Source organism: Hermetia illucens, chromosome 3 (assembly GCF_905115235.1).
Source record: "Hermetia illucens chromosome 3, iHerIll2.2.curated.20191125, whole genome shotgun sequence".
Taxonomy (NCBI): Eukaryota; Metazoa; Arthropoda; class Insecta; order Diptera; family Stratiomyidae; genus Hermetia; species Hermetia illucens.
In genome coordinates this window covers 156,674,473-156,696,162 of record NC_051851.1, presented here as the reverse complement: position 1 = coordinate 156,696,162, position 21,690 = coordinate 156,674,473, and the positions used below count along the sequence as shown (strand labels likewise).

Genomic DNA, 21,690 nt, shown 5'->3' with positions numbered 1-21,690 from the left:
GCGGCATTCTTCCGTCCCGTTGTTAGCTTACATTCATCGTCGAACCAGCCTTTCCGACTTTTCTTACGGCTGGGGCCAAGTATCCCTGATAACGTTCATGAGATGGTTGTGGAGATCATTTGTTGATGCTTCATCTCCAGGTCCTCTGTTGACTGCGGTTATTGCGGCATCCATTCCCCTCTTATAGGTGTCGCAAAGGGCTGTGTTGTGGCTTCAGTGTTAACTCTCACCTGATTGTCAAAGGGGATTCTAGGTGATGTTGTGATTAGAGCTCGGAGCACCATGACAACGAGATAGTGATCCGAGTCTATATTGGCCCCCTATATGTTCTGACATTCATCAAGGCTGAGAGGTGGCGGCGTTCGATCAACACGTGGTCAATTTGGTTGAAAGTGGTCCCGTCTGGAGGGGCCCACGTATGTTTGTGGACCGCTTTCCGCGCAAACCAGGTACTTCCAACAACCATTTCGTGTGACCCTGCTAATTGAATAGTCCGCAGTCCGTTATCATTTGTATTTTCGTGTAAGCTATGGAAGCCAACGTATCGCCTGAATACGGGCTACTTCCCTACTTGACTGTTAAAATCCCCAAGTATGATTTTGATATCATATCTGGGACAGGCTTCGAGGGTTCGTTCTACTGCCTCGTAGAAGGTATCCTTCTCCGACTCTGCAGTCTCCTCTGTAGAGGCGTGAACGTTGATGAGGCTTATATTTCTAAACTTGCCTCGCAAGCGCAGAGTGCATAGCCGTTCGCTTATGTTTTCAAAGCCGATAACAGTAGGTTTCATTTTTTCGCTGACTAAGAAACCTACTCCGAGCGCATGGTTTACTGGATGACCGCTATAATATATGGTGTAGTGGCTCTTCTCCAGGAAACCGGTCCCTGTCCATCGCATTTCTTGCAACGCTGTTATATCAGCCCTATATTGGGACAGGGTATCGGCTAGCTGCTCATCGGCTTCATCTCTGTACAGGGAGCGCACATCCCATGAGAAAATGCGCAAACCGTTATTCCGTGTTCGTTACCGGGTCCGTCATATTGATGGTCCTCAGCAACGTGATACCTCTATAATAACTGCACTGTGTGATATCCCCCTTTTTATGTATGAGGAAGATGGCATTGATCCGCTATCTCATACCTTCAGCATCAGGTGATGAACCGCTTGGTATAATTGATCATCCCCATATTTAACCAATTCGGCTGTAATTCCATCGGCTTCTGGCAACTTATGATTTTTAAGCCGTTGAATTGTACCGACTGTTTCTTCTATACCTGGTGGTGGCAACATTTATCCGTCATCTTCAGTTGGCGCGACCTCCAACTTGCCGATGTTTTAGTTGTTGAGCAGCTCATCAAAATATTCAACCCATCGCTCCAATATTCCCGTTCTGTCGAAAATCAGATTTCCCTCTTTGTCTCGGAAGGATGGGCATCGAGGTAGGGCTTCATCCTGCTGACTTGTTGATAAAACTTGCGCGTCTGGTGCGGTTGCTCCCTATACTTCACGAGTTCACAGGCTCGTTAGTTCTCCCCGACTTTCTTTTTCGGTCTGTGAAGTCGCTTCCCCGCTCGCCGGAGTTCGTGATGAGTCTCCGTACGTGCCCGCGTTCTTTGAGAATGCTACATTACTCGGTATGCAGCATTCTTCCGTTCCGTTGCTAGCTTACATTCATCGTCACACCAGGTGATTGTGATGCTTCATCTCCACGATCTGTATTGACTGCGGTTATCGCAGCATCCATTTCCCTCCTATAGGTGTTGCGGAAGGCTGTGTTGTGAATGGCTTCAGTGTTAACTCTCACCTGATTGTCAAAGGGGATTCTGGGTGGTGTTATTATTCGGGCTCGGAGCACCATGCCAACGAGATAGTGATCCGAGTCTATATTGGACCCCCCATATATTCTTACATTCATCAAGCCATAGAGGTGGCGACGTTCAATCAACACGTGGTCAATTCGGTCGCTTTCCGCGCAAACCAGGTACTTCCAACAAACATTTCGGGTGACACTGCTAATTGAATAATCCGCAGTCCGTTATCATATGTATTTTGATGTAAACTATGAGGGCCATCGCCTAAATACGGGGTCCGTCCTTATTTAGGTGTTAAAATCCCCAAGTATGATTTTGATATCATAGCTGGGACAGGCTTCAATGGTTCTCCGACTCTGCAGTCTCCTTTGTAGGGGGGTGATCGTTAATGGGGCTTATATTTCTAAATTTATCTCGCAAGCGCAGAGTGCATAGCAGTTCGCTTATGTTTTCAAAGCCGATAACAGCAAGTTTCATTTTTTGACTGACTAAGGACCCTACTCCCAGCACATGGTTTACTGGATGGCCACTATAATGTAATATATGGTGTAGCGACTCTTCTCCAAGAAACCGGTCCCTGTCCAGCGCATCTCCTGCAACATTATTACATCAGCCCTATATTGTGACCGGATATCGGCTAGCTGCTTGGCAGCTCCATCTCTATGCAGGGAGTGCACGTTCCATGCGAAAATGCGCAAATCGTTATTTTTTCGTCGTTGCCGAGTTCGTCATGGTGTTATCCGTCCAGTCCGAGGCTCATGTTGCTCATGTGGCTTTGTAACTTCGGTTTTCCGTGTACGGTTGGCAGACCTATACAACCCCCAGCATGGAGGACCAGTTGGTACAATTTGCCCCGTTTTTAATTATTTTTCAACAAAGTAACACTTGGGCTCTTCTTTGGCCCGCGGATGACAACAGAGAGACTTTCCACTTTTTCGGACAAATGTCATACCTGACGTTTGTCTTCCAGCCGCTAACAGGTCATCTATCGATTTTTGCTGCGGCCATTAATACAGCCCGTAGTGTCCGGATAGCTCAGTGGTAAGAGCACTAGGCTGTCATACGGAAGGTCGCGGTTCAAATATCACTGGTGGCAGTGGAATTTGTATCGTGATTTGACGTCGGATACCAGTCGACTCAGCTGTGAATGAGTACCTGAGTCAAATCAGGGTAATAATCTCGGGCGAGCGCAGTGCTGACCACATTGCCTCCTAGTGTCCCGTTACGGTCTTGAATGAAGTACTCTAACACACTTCAAGGCCCTGATCCAATATGGATTGTTGCGCCAACGATTATTATATTATTAATACAGCGACGAAGGCGAGTTCACAATGGTGCCCCGGGTTCACGCCTCCGCTGGACCGCCACAGCATCATCTTTGGATGCTGAGGATCTCCCAGAACATACCTTCCATTGTCTTTGAAAAGTGTATACCACTCCTTTATCCGGTCCAAATTGTTTCCCGCCCAGCCAAATGCCTAAGCTTGTAGTCTTTAAAAAAATTGAACGCGAGCGGCAGGTATGCTTACAAAAAAAGATCCCAGGTCGCCCAAAGCTTTATTTGTCTGGTCGATAAAAATTACGGTCGAATACTACTAAAGTGCATCTTTTACCTCAGTAGAAACATTATTCTATTACAAGGTCGTACTTACTAAGTATATCATCTCTCACGACATATGCTTCCTTTTTTTATTGACTGTAGTATTAACGATGAATATCATACCCCTTCCATATGGGGCTGTCGACATTCAGAAACCTATTCAACTCATGACTCTACTAATGCCACCATTTTGACATAACTTCTTAGACCTGAATCCATCTGAAACGTAATCTCATCCTTCGTGGCGCCAAGTTCCGGATATTGAATAAAATAGAGAAACACATCAAGACAACCAATATAAATTGCTTGTATAATTTCACCGTAAAATCAATCCAATTCTGTTGTTATAGCAACCCCTTGTAGCTAAAATAATATGTTTTGTCAATAAAAACATAAACAATACCAACCAGTTTTGCTTTTGTCAACATGAATCCTTTTGAAAATCCTGAAAATATCAAATTATTGAGGGATTTACTGAGAGATCCTGACATCCCGTCATCTGATTCTGAGGATGACGACGAGGGACCAGCAAGGAATACGAACAACTTTTTTGGTAAGTAATATTTTATTACCTTCAATCCATATATGCCTGCACTTTAGTATCTGGCTTCCAGGACCTGGGAATATTGGTCCAAAGTCATCAAACCGAGCAAAGAAAAATGATCAAACCAAATCAAAAAACTCTGAGCAGAAACCGCTTTTGGGAAGTCCTAAGCAGAGTCCAGAAAAATCGAAGGATGCTGCCTCCGACCTCGATCGATGGCTAGAACAGCAAGAACAGGAGGATCGTGAACTTCTTGAGGATCGAAAACGACCAGAATACACGGTTAGATATAAACAGGCTGTCGGAACAGAGGATGTGTATCTACAGGTAATGTTTTGAAACAGAAGTAGATTCCATCTAGCTCATAAGCATTTACTTGATAGATGGGCAACAGAACAGCAGCTTCTATGAGCTGCGAGGATATGGTTATCGATGTTAAACTTCCTGAAGAGAAAGTTACCATCGAGGCAATGAGCTTGTCCGTCACTGAGGACGAAATTGACTTGAAAACTCCAGTCTATCGTCTGAAACTACCCCTTGCGCAGAAAATTGATCCAGATAAGGGTAAAGCAAAGTTTGATGCAGACACGAAGGTTTTAACTCTTACACTTCGTATGAAAAGGGAGTTGGATTTCGTCAATTTTTAAAGATACGCCTAATTTCGTAGATACTTGGCATTTTATTATAATTTTAACTTTAGAGTGGATTTAACTAATTCTAAAATAATAATCATTTAATCGAATGCACCGGAAGGATTTAAAATTTATAACGAACTTATTGTTGAAATAACTTATTAAGCCGATTAAATGTTAATTCCTAGAAATAGTGAAAAAATCGGATCAATAAATGAGTAAAATATAAAAATTATAAAATTAACTAACATTAATAAATGTTCTAAGATCCATCTTTAATATAAATTTAACACTTTAAAACCTATCTTTTAACAACTTAGTTTTACCTAGAGACTAACATATAGCTCATAAAGGGGAGCAGGAAGAGCAGCATCAGGGGGCCAGGGCGGTCTCGAACGTAGGGGCGGTTGAATAAAATCATCTTACCGCCGCGATAACTGCAACTCTGGTTGGATAGGGTTAGGAGGCCTGTTGGGAGGGGATTTTTTTTTTTTTTGGGAGTAGGGCAGGTGAATGCGTTTACGCACAGAGTGTTGGACTCCCGCAACAGCACGCTGGCGGACTACCAACTAAACACCTCCCTGTCAACAAAGAACTAGCCTGGAACCATTTGACACATTCTTCGGGCTAGCCCTCCCGCTCTCCCGGCTTAGGGAGCCTTCAATTCAGGGAATTCCTTTCATCAACGGGAGGGGAGGGGAGGAAGGGAATTGTTGTTAGTTCAGGGAACCCCTTGCCGTCCGATCCCTCTGCCGGTCGAGTTCAATCTTCTTCGTAGTAAGAAGAGCCCGAACATAATGCACAATACGATTCCAGCTGCCAGCGCTCTTCAGCATCTCTCTGACAATGTTGTCTGGAGGGAGCTCCCCTGTGTCTGCATAAAGCTGCTGGCGGAGGCCGTCTCACCTCTCGCAAGAGATAAAGGTGTGTTCAGCGTCATCCGCCACTCTATTGCAGAACACACAATCAGGAGATCGCGCCTTCCCAACCCTGTGCAGTTAAGACTGAAAACCTCCATGCCCACTTAGAAGTTGGGTAAGGAAGTAATCAATCTCACCGTGCTTTCTGTTCAACCATGGGTCTAATTTGCCGATAAGCCACGCAGTCCACTTGCCCCTTGGCTCATTTTGCCAAGAAAGTTGCCACTCGCTAAGGGTGCGTTGACGTTCTTCACAGGCAACTACTTCTCTTAAGTTTTCGCCCTTACGGCGATAGGTAGCTTTGCGCTCCTTGGCAAGGAGGGCAACGGGGATCACTCCCGCAATCACCATCACAGCCGGTTCGGAGACGGTGCAATAAGCAGACGCCACTCGCAAAGCTCCTCGCCTCTGCACTCGAGCGAGGCGTTTACGATGCACCTCCTTGTCAAGGACATCAGCCCATACCTCCGCACCATAGTGAAGGACGGACTGCGTTGTTCCCATGAGGAGACGTTTTCTAGTTGATATAGGGCCGCCGACATTCGCCATTAGGCGACTCAAGGCCGCGACTCCTGCTGCAGCCCTGTCCGCTGGCTTTGGTTTGCTCGAAGAAGCTCATCTTCGAGTCGAGCATTAAGCCAAGGTATTTAATCGCTGGTTTTGACTCTATAGTCAACTCGCCGATCGATATGGGACGCAAGGTCGGGATTCTCCTTCTGGTCAGGATGACTACTTCGGTTTTTTCCAGCGCAAGGTTGAAACCATGAGCAGTCGTCCATCCGCTTACCCGTCGCATCAATGTGCCAAGTCTGCTTTGCGCCTGTTCAACAGTGCGTCCGGCAACAAGTGCCGCAACGTCATCTGCATAACCGACCAGGCGCGACTCTTCGGGCATATCGAGTCTGAGCAGACTATCGTAGGATGCGTTCCAGAGGTCCGGTCCTAGGATGGATCCCTGCGCTACTCCCGACGTGATTTCCATCCTCCTCTGACCGTCTAGCGTCTCATAGCACAGGGAGCGGTCTTTCAGATAATCCCTCAATATCCGCAAGAGATAGCTTGGAACGTGAAAGGAGTTCTCTAGTGTGCCTTGCATATCTGTCCATCTTATGGAATTGAAAGCATTTCTGACATCAAGCGTTATAAGGAGCACTATCCGTCGAGGTCGGCGGCTGTGTGCCCCGGCTCGATTAAACGCATCTACGACCTCCATAACAGCATCCACTGTAGATTTCCCTGTTCTAAACCCGAACTGCCTTGCGGATAAGTCGCCGGCAGCACGGATCGCTTCAGCGAGTCTACCCCTGATGAGTTTCTCGAGCACTTTTCTGGCCGTGTCAAGCATATACAGCGGTCGGTATGCAGACGGGAGCTCCGGGTCTCCTTTACCCTTACTGATCAACGCGAGTCTGGCCACTTTCCAGCGACAAGGAAAAATGCCCTCCTTCAAGCACGCGTTGAACACTTCGAGCAGCAATTCTGGCCGTTGGCGGAACACCAGTTTGTAAACTTCCGCCGAGATGCCATCAGGACCTGGCGCCTTCCCGTTTTTCATAGTGAGAACCGCTTCTTCGAGTTCTCCCATTGTGAAAAGGGGGCAATCCCCGACGCTTTCCGCGCTATTTGCATCAACCCGTACAGGGTGTCTAGGGAACAATGCCCGCACAATGCGGTCCATCTGGTCGGTGATCAATATGCAGGGCTTCCGCAGAGCCCCGATTTTCCGAGTGACAAGCTTATAGCCAAGTCCCCACGGGTCATCATTCACCTCATTAACAAGATTTTGCCAGCCTCGAACTTTGCTTGTTGAGAGGGAATGGTGGCAGTAGGAGAGGCTTGTGCTGTTGCTCTGTAAGTTGGCTAGAAATTTGGATTGTTAGGAATGAAATGGAATTGGATTGAGGTAAGGAAAGTCGAAAGAACTTCCTTTCATGTGCACGTAGCCACTCCCTTTGGGAGAAGCAGACGGGGAAAGTCCTTGGACCTCCACCGCAAGCTTTCTAAAATATATAAATCATGGTTCAGTTGTTCAGTTAGTAAGTTGCATTTTATATAGACGATAGCTATCAAAATCCACCTATTGCATCGGGAGTAGGTTAGACAGCGGGTTTAGCAAGTTTTCTGTGCGGCTTGGGCTTAGAAATTGCTTGTGCCAGCCAAGTTCAGTGACCGGGTCCTAATTGTTCCTAGTATGCCATCTGCCCCAGATTGCCTCTGCAATTTTCATGGCTCCTCTGGTAACCATTCTCTTACATATTGATCAGCCTTGATAGTTAGCCACATGGCTATTTGGCTTTCAACTACAGCAATAAGGAAGTACTGCTACGATCACTTGATTCTGTGGAGAGTCGACCGAAAGTTAGAGACTGAAATGTTGGCCACCTTCTGGGAAATGTACATGTTCTGGTGAACTTCTGAAATTGGTGAACACTTAAAAAAAAGTTCAGCCGAACCATCCTCTTTAGCATAATAATAATAATAATCGTTGGCGCAACAATCCATGTTGGATCAGGGCCTTGAAGTGTGTTAGAGTACTTCATTCAAGACCGTAACGGTACACTAGGAGGCAATGTGGTCAGCATTGCGCTCGCCCGTGATTATTACCCTGATTTAACTCAGGTACCCATTCACAGCTGAGTCGACTGGTATCCGACGTCAAATCACGATACAAATTCCACTGCCACCAGTGATATTTGAACCGCGACCTTCCGTGCTCTTACCACTGAGCTATCCGGACACTACGGGCTGTATTAATGGCCGCAGCAAAAATCGATAGATGACCTGTTAGCGGCTGGAAGACAAACGTCAGGTATGACATTTGTCCGAAAAAGTGGAAAGTCTCTCTGTTGTCATCCGCGGGCCAAAGAAGAGCCCAAGTGTTACTTTGTTGAAAAATAATTAAAAACGGGGCAAATTGTACCAACTGGTCCTCTTTAGCATGACATTATATTAACCTGCCTTACTTTGACGTCACTGGGAATCACTTTTGCGACTGATAAGTGATGTTCAAGGACAAATTCTTAGCGGTTCGATAATGGTGAATAATAGTTCAATGGCTTCCATTTTCTAACGGTAATTATTCATTCAATTCATTGTTCTGAGCAATACCACATGCAAACATGCCCTCAACCCACACACTTGGGAGACACTGACAGGGTCAATTGTCGATATACCATTTATGCCTCTCTCGTGAAGTTTCTTACCTTAGGTATCAACTCCTTTCACAAAAATGTTGACCTACCGACGGGAATTCTAATTTCTCCATTCACTTTCGTGAACACTTGGAGCCCATCCTTCAGAGCCACCTTAACAGTAAAGGGAAAGGGTAAACTCCTCACGATCGGGGTAGATGACCGATCCCTAGAGGCAATTAAACGTCGGAGTTGTCATATCAACTACCGATTTGGCAACATACCCGTGCATGTGCACAAGGAAAAGCCAAGGAAAGAGACCTCGGAGGAGGCATCGGATGGAAAACTTACCGAGGTCCCTGAAGAAGTCGCGGAAGCCATAGAGGCGGAAAGAACGGGATCAACCAGGGAAATAGACCTGCTGCCCAGTGAAGAGCAGAAGCTGGACGACCTAGATCTAGGACTGCTAGGGCTCGGGGTGGACAGCGACGCGCAGGAAAGCGCCATGTCGGAGGAGGAGGGTGACACTCCGACAGTGGAGAAGAGCTCCAAACAATAACGGAGCCAATGGCCAGCACTAGGATAGCCCAGATAAACCTCCACCATGCGAGAGCTGCATCTGCAGTGATTGCAAGGGCAAATTCCAAGGAGAACATTGGAATAGTGCTGGCTCAGGAGCCCTGGGTGTACCGGGGGCAGATTCGCGGTCTGCAAGGAGGAGACATCCAGGTAATTTGGGACTCCTCTTGTGAAAAACCAAGAGCTTGCATAATTCTCAACCGTAATTTAAAATACATATGTCTTTCAGAGTTCTTAACCGGGGACCTTGTGGCTATCCAAGTCTCATTGGAAGCCGGGAGGAGCACTCGAGAGGTAGTTGTAGCATCGGGATACTTCCCAGGAGACCAGAGCCGGGCTCCACCGGAACAAGTCGCAAATCTGACGGAGTATTGCGAGGAGAGGGCGTTACCACTTCTTCTCGGCTGCGATGCCAACGCCCACCATGAAGTGTGGGGAAGCAGTGACACTAATCGTAGAGGTGAATACCTTCTCGAATTTATTCTTAGTAATAAGTTAGAAATATACAACGTAGGGAACACTCCAACATTTGTGACCAGCACCAGACAAGAGGTACTAGATATAACTTTAGGAAATACCCTAATGAACGGGATGGTCAGGAATTGGAGGGTGTCGGATGAACCCTCAATGTCTGATCACAGGATAATCAGATTCGACATTGAGGGTAACTCCGAAATAAAAAGAATAATAAGGAATCCCAAGAGAACGGATTGGGAATCCTACACAATGCACCTGAGCAACAACATTGCTCACCTTCAAGGGAGCGGTGACATCAGGAGCAAATTAGAATTAGAAACGGTGGTGGAAGACCTCAACACAATCGTCATTGACGCATATGAGGCCAGCTGTCCGGCTAAGACAGTCAAGTCATCAAGGGATGTACCATGGTGGAACAGGAACTTAGCCAGAATGAGAACGGAGGTACGAAAACTCTTTAACCGGGCAAAACGAACCGGGGACTGGCGGAGGTATAAAAATGGACTCACTGCGTATGGCAACGCCATCAGGGAAGCGAAACGGAACAGCTTTAGGGAATTCTGTGAAGGGATTGAATAGATCACAGAAGCAACCAGGCTGTACAAGGCTGTAGCCAAAGACGGGGGAATATCCTCTCTCTGCTTGAAAAAGGAAGATGGGACATTCACCGAGAATGAGGAGGACAGGGTACACCTGCTTCTCAGAACTCATTTCCCGGGGTCCTACCCCTCGGCGGCAGGCGACAATAATCTGCCTGACACCCCAACAACGAATAAAAGGGGAAGGAAAGAGAACTGGAAACTAGCAAAAGAGGTATGCTCAGAAGCTAGGATAAGATGGGCAGTGGGAACCTTTCAACCAATGAAATCTCCCGGAGCAGATGGCATTTTCCCAGCACTTATCCAGAGAGGCCTAGGAATTATCTTAGAGTCTCTTCTGAGGGTGGTAAGGGGGAGCATAGCACTGGGTTACATACCAAGGGCATGGAGACGGGCAAAAGTGGTCTTTATTCCGAAGGCGGGTAAAAAGGATCCTTTTCACCCTAAATCTTTCAGACCAATCTGCCTAACATCGTTCGTATTCAAAACGGTGGAGAAGGTCATAGGCAACTATATTAGAACTAACGTTCTAAAGCGTAATCCCCTACATCACTGTCAACACGTTTACCGGGCAGGACGGTCAACTGAAACTGCTCTGTATCAGCTGACAGAGGTACTACGGGACGCCATAGAAACAAAAGAAATTGCACTGTGCGCGTTTTTGGATATCGAAGGAGCATTCGACAACACATCGCACACAGAGATACAGGATGCTCTGAGCCGCAAAGGAGTGGGAAACACCCTGGCACGCTGGATAGGCAAAATGCTAGAAAGCAGACAAATAGAGGTACAAACAGGTACAAATTCTATTATCATGAACACCACTCAAGGCTGTCCACAGGGCGGAGTACTATCGCCGCTGATGTGGAGTATGGTAGTGGATGAACTCCTGGACGTGTTAACTAATACTGGAATACAAGTCCAGGGCTACGCGGACGACATTGTTCTAATCTGTAGGGGCAAATATGAAGATACCCTATGTGATAGAATCCAAACTGGATTAAGGGTTACTAGTGCCTGGTGCAGGAAGGTGGGACTGCGGATCAACCTAACCAAAACCACCATAGTACCATTCACTAGGAGGCGTAAGCTGGATCACCTGAAAGCCATAACATTACATGATATGGAGGTGAAACGAGAAACAGAGGTCAAATATTTGGGAATCACGCTAGACCAAAAATTACTCTGGAAGACACATGTCGGAAACACTTGTCGGAAAGCCACGAGGGCTCTGATGACTTGCAGATCCATAGCAGGAAAAAAATGGGGTTGTAGCCCGAAGATACTGCTTTGGATATATACTGCAATAGTAAGACCAATGATTACCTATGGAGCGGTAATCTGGGCAGAAAGAACCCAACTCAGCACACAAGCCAGGGAATTACATAAGCTCCAAAGGCTGGCTTGCGTGTGTATCAGTGGGGCAATGAGGACATGCCCAACGGCATCCCTGGAGGTCCTTCTGGGATTAACCCCTCTCCATCTGCACATACAGATGCAGGCAAGGAGATCAATATTCAGGATGGCCGGTAGCATGAGTGAGGCGGGGAGCTGCCTAAATCGAAGGAAGATTGATATCGTTTCCAGGCGGTATCCCGAATTACTGATACCGAGGGACAACATGACAACGAGGTTTCACTTCGATAAGAAGTTTGAAACACGTTGGAGTAACAAGGCAAACTGGGAGAGCGTGGCTGCGACATACGGCTTAAACCAGCAACTGATTACTTGGTACACTGACGGATCCCTCACAGCAGAGGGAGCGGGTGCCAGTGTCATTGGTCCAAGTAAAATGTACTTTGAGCCAATGGGCAGGTACACTAGCATATTCCAGGCGGAAATTTACGCCATAGACAAATGTGCCTCCTTTAATCTGCAAAGGAACTACAGGGGGCAGAACATAGCTATTCTCACCGATAGCCAAGCAGCGATCAAGGCACTTAGGTCCAACCAGGTGAACTCTAAACTGGTATGGGAATGCCTTGAGAGACTGAATACACTCGGCTCGTCCAACAAGGTCTGGATACTTTGGGTTCCAGGCCATGCTGGGCTGGAAGGCAATGAGGCAGCGGATGAACTAGCCAAGAAGGGTGCAGGAATGCCTTTACACGGGCCAGAACCCTTCTGTGGAATCGGAAACGGTTTCATGGCTATGAATCTAAAAAATGAAGAGAAACGGTTGAGGGAACTATATTGGGCGGGCCTACCAGGGATGGAGCAGTCCAGGGTGCTTATTGGGGGATACGAACCCATGCGTACAAAGGATTGCTTAAACCTCACCAAAAAGAACCTCCGAATCATAGTGGGAATTCTCACTGGTCATTGTCGGCTGAACTACCACCTAGGGAAGCTAGGGATATCTACGGACACTGCCTGCAGGTTCTGTGAGGAGGAGGGCGAAACCTCTATGCACGTCCTGGGACAGTGTCCGGCACTTGTGCAAAGTAGGTCGATACATCTGGGAGAACACTTAATACCAGATGCAAAGCTGAAACTTCTGGAAGTGGGGAACATACTAAAGTTCCTAACGGTTACTGGCCTGCTTGAGATACTATGATCAACAGGTACACTATAACCAGTAAAAGGGGCACAATAGTTCTTCAAGGACGCGGTGCGACTTTCCCTTAACAGAATAATAACAGTGGATGGCCGAATTGTACCGAATTGTAGCTCTGGTCCCACCATTTTGGAGCCAGATTCTCGCCGAGCTAATCTGTCAACCTCCTCATTATCATCAATGTTCAAACGCGTTGGCACCCATATCCGCAACTTTTTACTCAACCAGACAAGCTTCAGCAGCAACTAGTGGCAGCTCCATACCAACTGACTTTACATATGTATATGTTTATTTAGTGTTTAATGTTAATAACGCTGGTTAACTATCTACATAGATTCGAATGGAGAGATCCACTGCATATATTCTTTTACTGCAAATAAAAGATCATATGATTCTGCCTAGAATATAGTCCTGATTCGCATGAGAGGTTGAGCTAGTACCATCATCAGGCTTTTACCAAAATAACCCGTGAAGAAGACTGCTACGCCTGTGATCCCAAAAGATTCGTAGCTATTGAACGAGCATTCTTTCCTTGGTGATTATGATGAAGTATTCCTTCCGAAATCTGATAACCAAATGCTACATATTTATGCCGTCAATTGCTTTCTGTTTTTCTTTCAAATGAATGAACAAATTCGTTGAGTGCCGCCGACCCGAAATTCTTATTGCTCTGCTGCATATGCATTGTGCTGAAAGTCCCCAAATCTTACCCACAGCAGCATGACAGCACCAGAGAAATTTGCAACATTGACATCACTTGCTGATATTTTCAAGACGTGGCTTCCCATTTATAAAGTATTCACAAAATTCCCTTTTATTACTCATTACCGTGAACGTCAGTGCCAATTTCCGGAATAACTCCACCTCCTAATTCTGAAATGGCTCATGTCGCCCTTCTTGAAAAAATGTAGTGGATGACAAAGAAACTTGTGTTTTCCTCTAACATCTTTGTTATGAAGGCTCTTGAAAAATTTCCTTCTTCGTTTGACTTTTTAAGGTTTTGTGTAAAATAAAAACTTATTAAAATCGGTTTACTGTCTGTCTGTCTATCGGTCCATCCGTCTATTTGTCTTTTTTTCGGAGGTGGAAATCTTCCAAAGACATTGGTACACATATTCCAACGTGTGGGATTTTAACCCACTAAAGCCACCCCCTAACTCTTATCCTCTTCCCCGTGGAACCATCATAAAGTATTTCGTTGCGTGGTGCACATGGATCTAGCCTCTCCCTTCGCCCACCGATAGCATTCGCAACCGCGCCTTTCTCGGCTCTTCTACCTCTCTTAATCTGCAGAAAATCCGCCCTACCATGTTGTTCACTGCATTCCAGCTCTCCTGGCATGCAAGCATTTTTTCAATTATATTTTCCGGTGCTAGTGTTCCTCCCAACATCTCCTCTAGACCCTTCTTTTCCTCAGCGAATCTGGGACAATGGAAGAAAACATACTGGTACAGTTGGGTGAGCTGTCCAGTTAAAACCTATAGGCGTCTTTACGGTAATCGCCATGTCCCGTGAGAAACTGCGTAAAATCAAAGTTTATCTCACCATGCGTTCTCTGCGTCCACACCTTGGTGCTGGGAATCAATCTATGGGTCCATCGACCCCTTTTCCCCTGTTCCCACCGTTGCTGCCACCTGCTTCAGGATTCCATCCTTTTGGCGTTTTTCATTTGCCGATCAGAGGAAGAATCAGGTCCATCATAGATACGTGCAATCTCATCGGCCAAAATGTCGATCGGCATCATTCCGGCTACTGCATGCTTCGTCCGAGATGGTCCTATAACGCGCTCATCTTTTGAACACGCTGTATGCAATGCAATTGACCAAATTGGCGCCACGCAGTATAGAGCTCACCACTCTAGCTATAAGCAGTCTACATTTGACATCATCCTTGCCAGGGCCATGCTAACATTGGACAAACATTTCGTAAGTGCTGCTTGAAATTCAATCTCGCATCTATCCTCTCTTCAAGATATTTAATTGCCGGCTTTCAAGCGATGATATGCTTCCCCATTCTGATACAGGCAGTGGTTTCCTTACGCCGCTTCGTGATAAGCACCGCCTCTGTTTTATCCTCCGCGAGTGCAGACCTGCATCAGCCATTTTTTAATAGCAGTGATTGCTTCGGATAAATATAATTCCACATCCGCCACATCTTTTGCAACAACAATCACCGCGTCATCGGCGTAACCCACTGCTGTGACCACGCTAGCAACTGGACATAGAGGACACCATTATCCATGATTTTTCAACGGTCCATTGCTGAGCCCTGTGGAGCACCCGCGGAGACAATATATTCTTTGGTTCCATTGTCTGTGCCGTATCAGAGCCTTCTACCTGTTAAGTAGCTTCCGACTAGCGCAGTTAAGTAACTGGATATACCAATCGCCGCCAATGACCTCCTTATAAGTTTCTAACTTGCAGATTTGGACGCATTTTGCACGTCAAGGGTAATCACAGCACAATAATTGCTAGTGCCACCATCTCCGTGCATCGCATTTTCAGCTCTACCAGTGGCCAGTTTGATGCGTCGACCAGTGATCTGACCGTACGGAAGCTGAATTGTCGGTCTGAAAATCTTACCAGCCTTTCTACAACCAGAAGCAATATGTTGTAGATTATTCTCTCCGACATTTTCCTCTAGTGTTCAATAGCCACATAGGCCTGTAGGAAGATGGTTCACCAGAAAGCTTACCAGGTTTAGGCAACAACACTCATCATCATCATCAACGGCGCAACAACCGGTATCCGGTCTAGGCCTGCCTTAATAAGGAACTCCAGACATCCCGGTTTTGCGCCGAGGTCCACCAATTCGATATCCCTAAAAGCTGTCTGGCGTCCTGGCCCACGCCATCGCTCCATCTTAGGCAGGGTCTGCCTCGTCTTCTTTTCCTACCATAGATATTGCCCTTATAGACTTTCCGGGTGGGATCATCTTCATCCATACGGATTAAGTGACCCGCCCAACGTAACCTATTGAGCCGGATTTTATCCACAACCGGACGGTCATGGTATCGCTCATAGATTTCGTCATTGTGTAGGCTACGGAATCGTCCATCCTCATGTAGGGGGCCAAAAATTCTTCGGAGGATTCTTCTCTCGAACGCGGCCAAGAGTTCGCAATTTTTCTTGCTAAGAACCCAAGTTTCCGAGGAATACATGAGGACTGGCAAGATCATAGTCTTGTACAGTAAGAGCTTTGACCCTATGGTGAGACGTTTCGAGCGGAACAGTCTTTGTAAGCTGAAGTAGGCTCTGTTGGCTGACAACAACCGTGCGCGGATTTCATCATCGTAGTTGTTATCGGTTGTGATTTTCGACCCTAGATAGGAGAAATTGTCAACGGTCTCAAAGTTGTATTCCCCTATCCTTATTCTTGTTCGTGCTTGTGTTTGACCAGTGCGGTTTGATGTTGTTGGTTGATTCGTCTTCGGTGCTGACGTTGCCACCATGTATTTTGTCTTGCCTTCATTGATGTGCAGCCCAAGATCTCGCGCCGCCTGCTCGATCTGGATGAAGGCAGTTTGAACGTCTCGGGTGGTTCTTCCCATGATGTCGATATCGTCAGCATAGGCCAGTAGTTGGGTGGACTTGAAGAGGATCGTACCTCTTGCATTCACCTCAGCATCACGGATCACCTTCTCGAGGGCCAGGTTAAAGAGGACGCATGATAGCGCATCCCCTTGTCGTAGACCGTTGTTGATGTCAAATGGTCTTGAGAGTGATCCTGCTGCTTTTATCTGGCCTCGCACATTGGTCAGGGTCAGCCTAGTCAGTCTTATTAATTTCGTCGGGATACCGAATTCTCTCATGGCCGTGTACAGTTTTACCCTGGCTATGCTATCATAGGCGGCTTTAAAGTCGATGAACAGATGGTGCAACTGTTGTCCATATTCCAACAGTTTTTCCATCGCTTGCCGCAGAGAGAAAATCTGATCTGTTGCTGATTTGCCTGGAGTGAAGCCTCTTTGGTATGGGCCAATGATGTTCTGGGCGTATGGGGCTATCCGGCCTAGCAGGATAGTGGAGAATATCTTATAGATGGTACTCAGCAACGTGATACCTCTATAATTGCTGCACTGTGTGATATCTCCCTTTTTATGTATGGCAACAACACTAACCTTTGTTTTTTCCATGTCTCAGGAAAAATCCCATCGACTTCAAACAACTCTACGAATAAGGCTGGTCTCGACTTAACGGCCAGGTTTATTTGGTATGCCGTCGATGCCGGGCGCTTTGTTGTCTCCTAGTCTACTGCAAATCATCAGTATTTCTTCCTTCGTTACTGGGAATATTACAGTCACATCTAAAGATGTCTGTAGATTGTTCCCCCTGTGTTCTCCTGAGGGAACAACCCTGAACGATTTTCAATAGGAGATCGAGACATGTAATTTGTGGAGCTGCCCGACCTCTAAATCCACCCATCACAATGCTGTAGGCGCTTCTCCATGGGTCTATATCTGCCTCTAAGCAGAGTTGCTTGAAGCAGCCCTTTGTTTGCTTCGCTGTTTGACAAGCTTCAGCTTTCTTCGGATTTCCTTGTAAGCTCGCTGTTACATCTCCTGGTCAATCCTACCCATTGCTCTCTGAGCCACTCGTCTGCTCCGATGGCGCGCTGACCGAAGATCAGACAATTCACTATTCCACCATCAGTTGGGCCTTCTGCTGGGGAAAGTATAACGTCTCGGCATCTATGAGTCGCATGTCTTCGCGATACACTCCGTGATATGTACAGCAATTTCAGATGGTGTACCATGGATAGTGTCCTGGTCCAACCACACATCTATGAAAGTTTGCTCGTCAATTGCTTACACAGATAAACCTGACGTTCTCCTCATTTTTGGACGAGCTGATTTCTAACCGCTTGACTTGCTCTGCAGGTCAAATACTATTGCCTCGTGAACACTTTGGGTGTACTGTTCACTGACGTTCTAGGACATATCGCTAGCTAGTGAAGGACTAACAAAAGTCGTTTATTTTTGCCCATACGAACTCACTTGTGGATCGCCTCATACATTCCTGTATGACTTGGTCCCTGCATGCCCACAAGGCCATCTTACCTATTGGATCGACTACCTATACATCGTTGTTACGGTTTCTATATGGTTCGCTTATTACAGCCACTTACACCTCTGATTCATGGGTGGTCTGCGAACGCAGATCTTGGGCAACGCTACAGTGATTGAGGTTGATTTGGACAAACCACACTTTCTCCCTGCCTTTTTGAACTCGGGACACTTTTCGCTTCCGGCAATATGCCCGCTGTCCAGGCCCTCCTTTCCATCACACACCATGCACTTGGGATCCTTGTTACAACCCCGAGCGATGTAACCTCAACGTATTCATCGACTAGACTGATCAACTTAACTTGTGCACTCTCGCTAGATGTCCGTACGAAAGACCCTTGAAGCATCTCATCAATGAGATTTGCTTTCTAAAGCGGCAAACTACCCATCTAATACGGACCTTCCCGACAACCAGCAGCTCGCGCACTGCTTCTGCTCGCAGCCGGATGGTCGCTGTCTGTATTCCTCCATACGCCTTTCTAAGGCTTACAATGGATGCCCCCCGCAAGTCGTGCAACTTGAACTGCTCCGCTAAGCCAGGGCAGATTTTCGCCTTAGAGGTGACCTCATCTAGGTCCGTGCGCTGTATAGCACTAACATGCACTTTTCCCAAGTAAATTTTTGGCTTGGCTGCGGAAGCCTTCGGCTTTGCACTCTTCGGACCATTCCATTTCCAGCATGAGATCTCCTTTTTGGTTCCTCCGGATCCTGCTTATATCCCCCCCCCCCCATATCTTCCAGATCAGGATCAACTTTCGCTTTTCTTAGTACGTCTGCATATGACATACTATCCGTGCTTGAAATAATGATTACCTCGGGACAGATTCTCATTCTCTTCTTCTTCTTTTTTCCGCGTCTCTGGTCCAATTTTAGTCCAACCGTCGTGTATCTTTTGAGACATCGACTATAGGCCCTTTCTTCGAAGCGGGTGGTATGCCTTTTTGTTTTTTGGGAACCTGCTGATATCCTGGATGTTCGTCTTCCTTTTCCCGAACCCTCTTTTTCCTCTGCCCATCCGTGAGTATACGGTTCGGTGTCACCTGTGTCGACTGCGTCATCGTCGAAGGAGTAATTTTAGGGCTCTCCTTCAAATCTTTCTCATCATCCCGCGATTTGTTGTCTAGAGCCCTGATGGCTCTCACTATATGCTTGATTGCTTGGTGCACGTTGCGTTTATCTTTGATGAACTATGACAACTCAATAATTTTCGTTCCAAGCAAATGAAGGATGATTCCAGTTCGGACCTCTGTTCCAAAGCCTCCATTCTTCTTTCCGCACATTTTCTGGAGTCAATGGGATTCCTATGGCCCAGGTCCTTTTCCGCCTTGGATATTGGGGGAGGTCTCATAATCGTTGAGCTTCTCCTCTGGCTCTCGATACTGAGAAGCCTCTCCTAACTCTTTACGCTCGTCAAACTACTGAACCATCAGGAGTTAAATTCAAATGAAGCATCTGCATGGCTTTTTAGACGCCATCATTCGCTCGCTCTTTGACTTCAGTGAAGCTCGTCGCTGTGTTGAATGTTCCCTTCAGTCTTCCTTGCTTTGGTCACCCTTCGATTCACTTAGACAAGGAAATAGATTGCGGGATTTTTTGTAACATAAAAGATATTTGATGAAGCAGTTTATTTCTTTTTAAGATTTTTTCATTCTCATACAAGTATGTTACTTTAAGAGCCCAGCCCCAAATCTTGAAGCGATTATAATAACTCGGAAATAAAATAAAATGTAATAAAAGGTGCTAACTGATTTTCAAGGCATAATACATCAAAATTTAACCAGACGATAAACAATGCACTTATTTGAAATATCAGTCGGTAACAGTTTTATTCGTAATCTATGAAATAAATCTCTGCACCCTCCATAAGAGGCCATTTCACCTTGATTTCAAGAATTATATCTTCGCAAACCGCTTCATAAAAAGAAGTTGAATAATTTTCACTCACTTTAATCATGTCATGTTGTCTTCCGTTCATTGTCACTAACAATAACATCCAAAAACCGAATAAACGTTATTGCAGAAAATAATTTACGTCCCCGTAAATCAACCACCCATTTTGAGTGCATATAAAGTGTCATCGGAACGTGTTTAATGAAAAAATGCAATTTATTCGCCTTTTCCAATTCTCCAAACAGTAAAAAGTATGAGATACGAGAATTTAGATTGCCGAAAAAAAAGGTTAAAAGAATAGAAAATGGTTTTAGACCGAATTCTGTCATACATATTGGCTCCTCAGTTGATTCATTAAGAAGTGTTATGTGCCATACGGTCTGGGTGAATCCACTGTGGTTAGATTCAGTGAGTCATAGTATCTTGTTCGTCAGTGGTAAGGTGTTCAGAGATAGATCGCTATAAGTGATGCAGGAAACTGTGGACACCAAAACTTGAATGACCTAAACATCCTACGGGAAATATTCAACTTTTCTTGTCTGACATCATGTTCGAAGATGTGTGACAATTTTAGACTTCCATGAATTTGAAAGTGGTTTATTAGTCACTGAGATGCCTGCAATAATCTGTGATATTAACGATTCATTTATCCCAACCCTATGTGTATGTTCTAGCAAATATGACCCCTAATAGCTGAAGGAAAAGACTGTTAGGAAGTAATTTTCCAAGTTACATCTTCAGATTTCCTTAATCCATTTCATGGCTTTTCAGGGAATCAAAGTAAACCCACCTCCCACTAGTTTGACCTGTGTGTTTGTGTGTAGTCATCACTGTTTCGGCCCGCCTTTAAGTAGGTTCGACTTGGATGTTCAGATCAATCCTAGCTAGTGGGTTATCATCAGCGCAAATGTGTCTACACCACTGAAGGCGTCTTCTTCATACCAGCTCATCGAAGGATCTCAAATATTCTCATTTTATGAGCATTCGTCTTCATAATCCAAGCTGGTTTGTCCAGCACACGGAACCATAGATAACGACAGGGATCACACCTAAGTTACTATCACTGACAATGATCATACTTAGCTGATAGCTTCAACCTAACGGGAAAAATGGGAAAATTGCATCTCGGGGAGTAGCTGAATTCAATACATGATAAGCTCATGCCAACTTCGGGGCTTAAAAAATATTTAGGTAGAATGAGGATTTATTTTTTAAGAAAACAAGATGACAGTCAGTTAAAATCAGCTGTAACCGCTTTTGCAACAAAAAATGGACAACCGTCTTGTAGTCGTTAAGTAGGACAGATGTTTTGCTAAAGCATCTTATGGGAGCTTTTAATATAATATGTTGGCGCTGTTAGGGACAAAGTGTTAGAATAATCTTCTTTTTCTTCAGCCTTTATTCTATTCACAAGCGGGGTCGGCTCGTCGTGATCGGTTTCGCCATTTGGCTCTATCAAATGCCTGATCTGGATACAATCTCGAGGCTTTTAAATCCCCATCCAGTATATCAAGCCACCGTTGCTTCGGCCTGTCTTTTGGTCGTTTACCATCGACTTCAAAGTTCAGACCAATCTTTGCAAGTGAGTTCTCGTTAGTGAGAATTACGTGACCATACCATCGAAAACGCCTCTCTCGTAGTTTTCCCACGATCGGTGCAACCCCATAACGACTGCGGATATCCGCATTTCAGATGTGATCGAAACGTGTCACGCCACTAGTCTAATGTAACATCTTCGTCTCTATTACCGCAAGACGCCGTTCATTGTCTCTTATAGTCGGCCAACACACAGAACCATAGAGAGCAATGAGACGTTCATTGATGTGTCGATCATAAAGAACAGCAGTTACGGAACGCCACTTCATCCAATTTGCGTTAATGCAT

The 21,690-nt window shown here is 45.8% G+C and overlaps 1 protein-coding gene across 1 annotated transcript; it reads left to right on the top strand.

Annotated features, from left to right (window-relative positions):
- Positions 1-3,749: 3,749 nt before the first annotated feature.
- LOC119651915 (dynein assembly factor 6, axonemal) lies at positions 3,750-4,869 on the top strand. Its single transcript, XM_038055744.1, has 3 exons — positions 3,750-3,965; positions 4,027-4,283; positions 4,340-4,869. The coding sequence occupies exons 1-3, from the start codon at positions 3,839-3,841 to the stop codon at positions 4,601-4,603; spliced, it is 648 nt and encodes a 215-aa protein (XP_037911672.1). The 5' UTR covers positions 3,750-3,838; the 3' UTR covers positions 4,604-4,869.
- The last annotated feature ends 16,821 nt before the right edge of the window (positions 4,870-21,690 follow it).

Bases quoted from the DNA above. Each gene is read 5' to 3' on its own strand.
- LOC119651915 (XM_038055744.1), top strand. From the start codon at position 3,839: ATGAATCCTTTTGAAAATCCTGAAAATATCAAATTATTGAGGGATTTA. The intron at 3,966-4,026 runs GTAAGTAATATT...TCTGGCTTCCAG, and splicing joins GAATACGAACAACTTTTTTG to GACCTGGGAATATTGGTCCA. The intron at 4,284-4,339 runs GTAATGTTTTGA...TTTACTTGATAG, and splicing joins CAGAGGATGTGTATCTACAG to ATGGGCAACAGAACAGCAGC.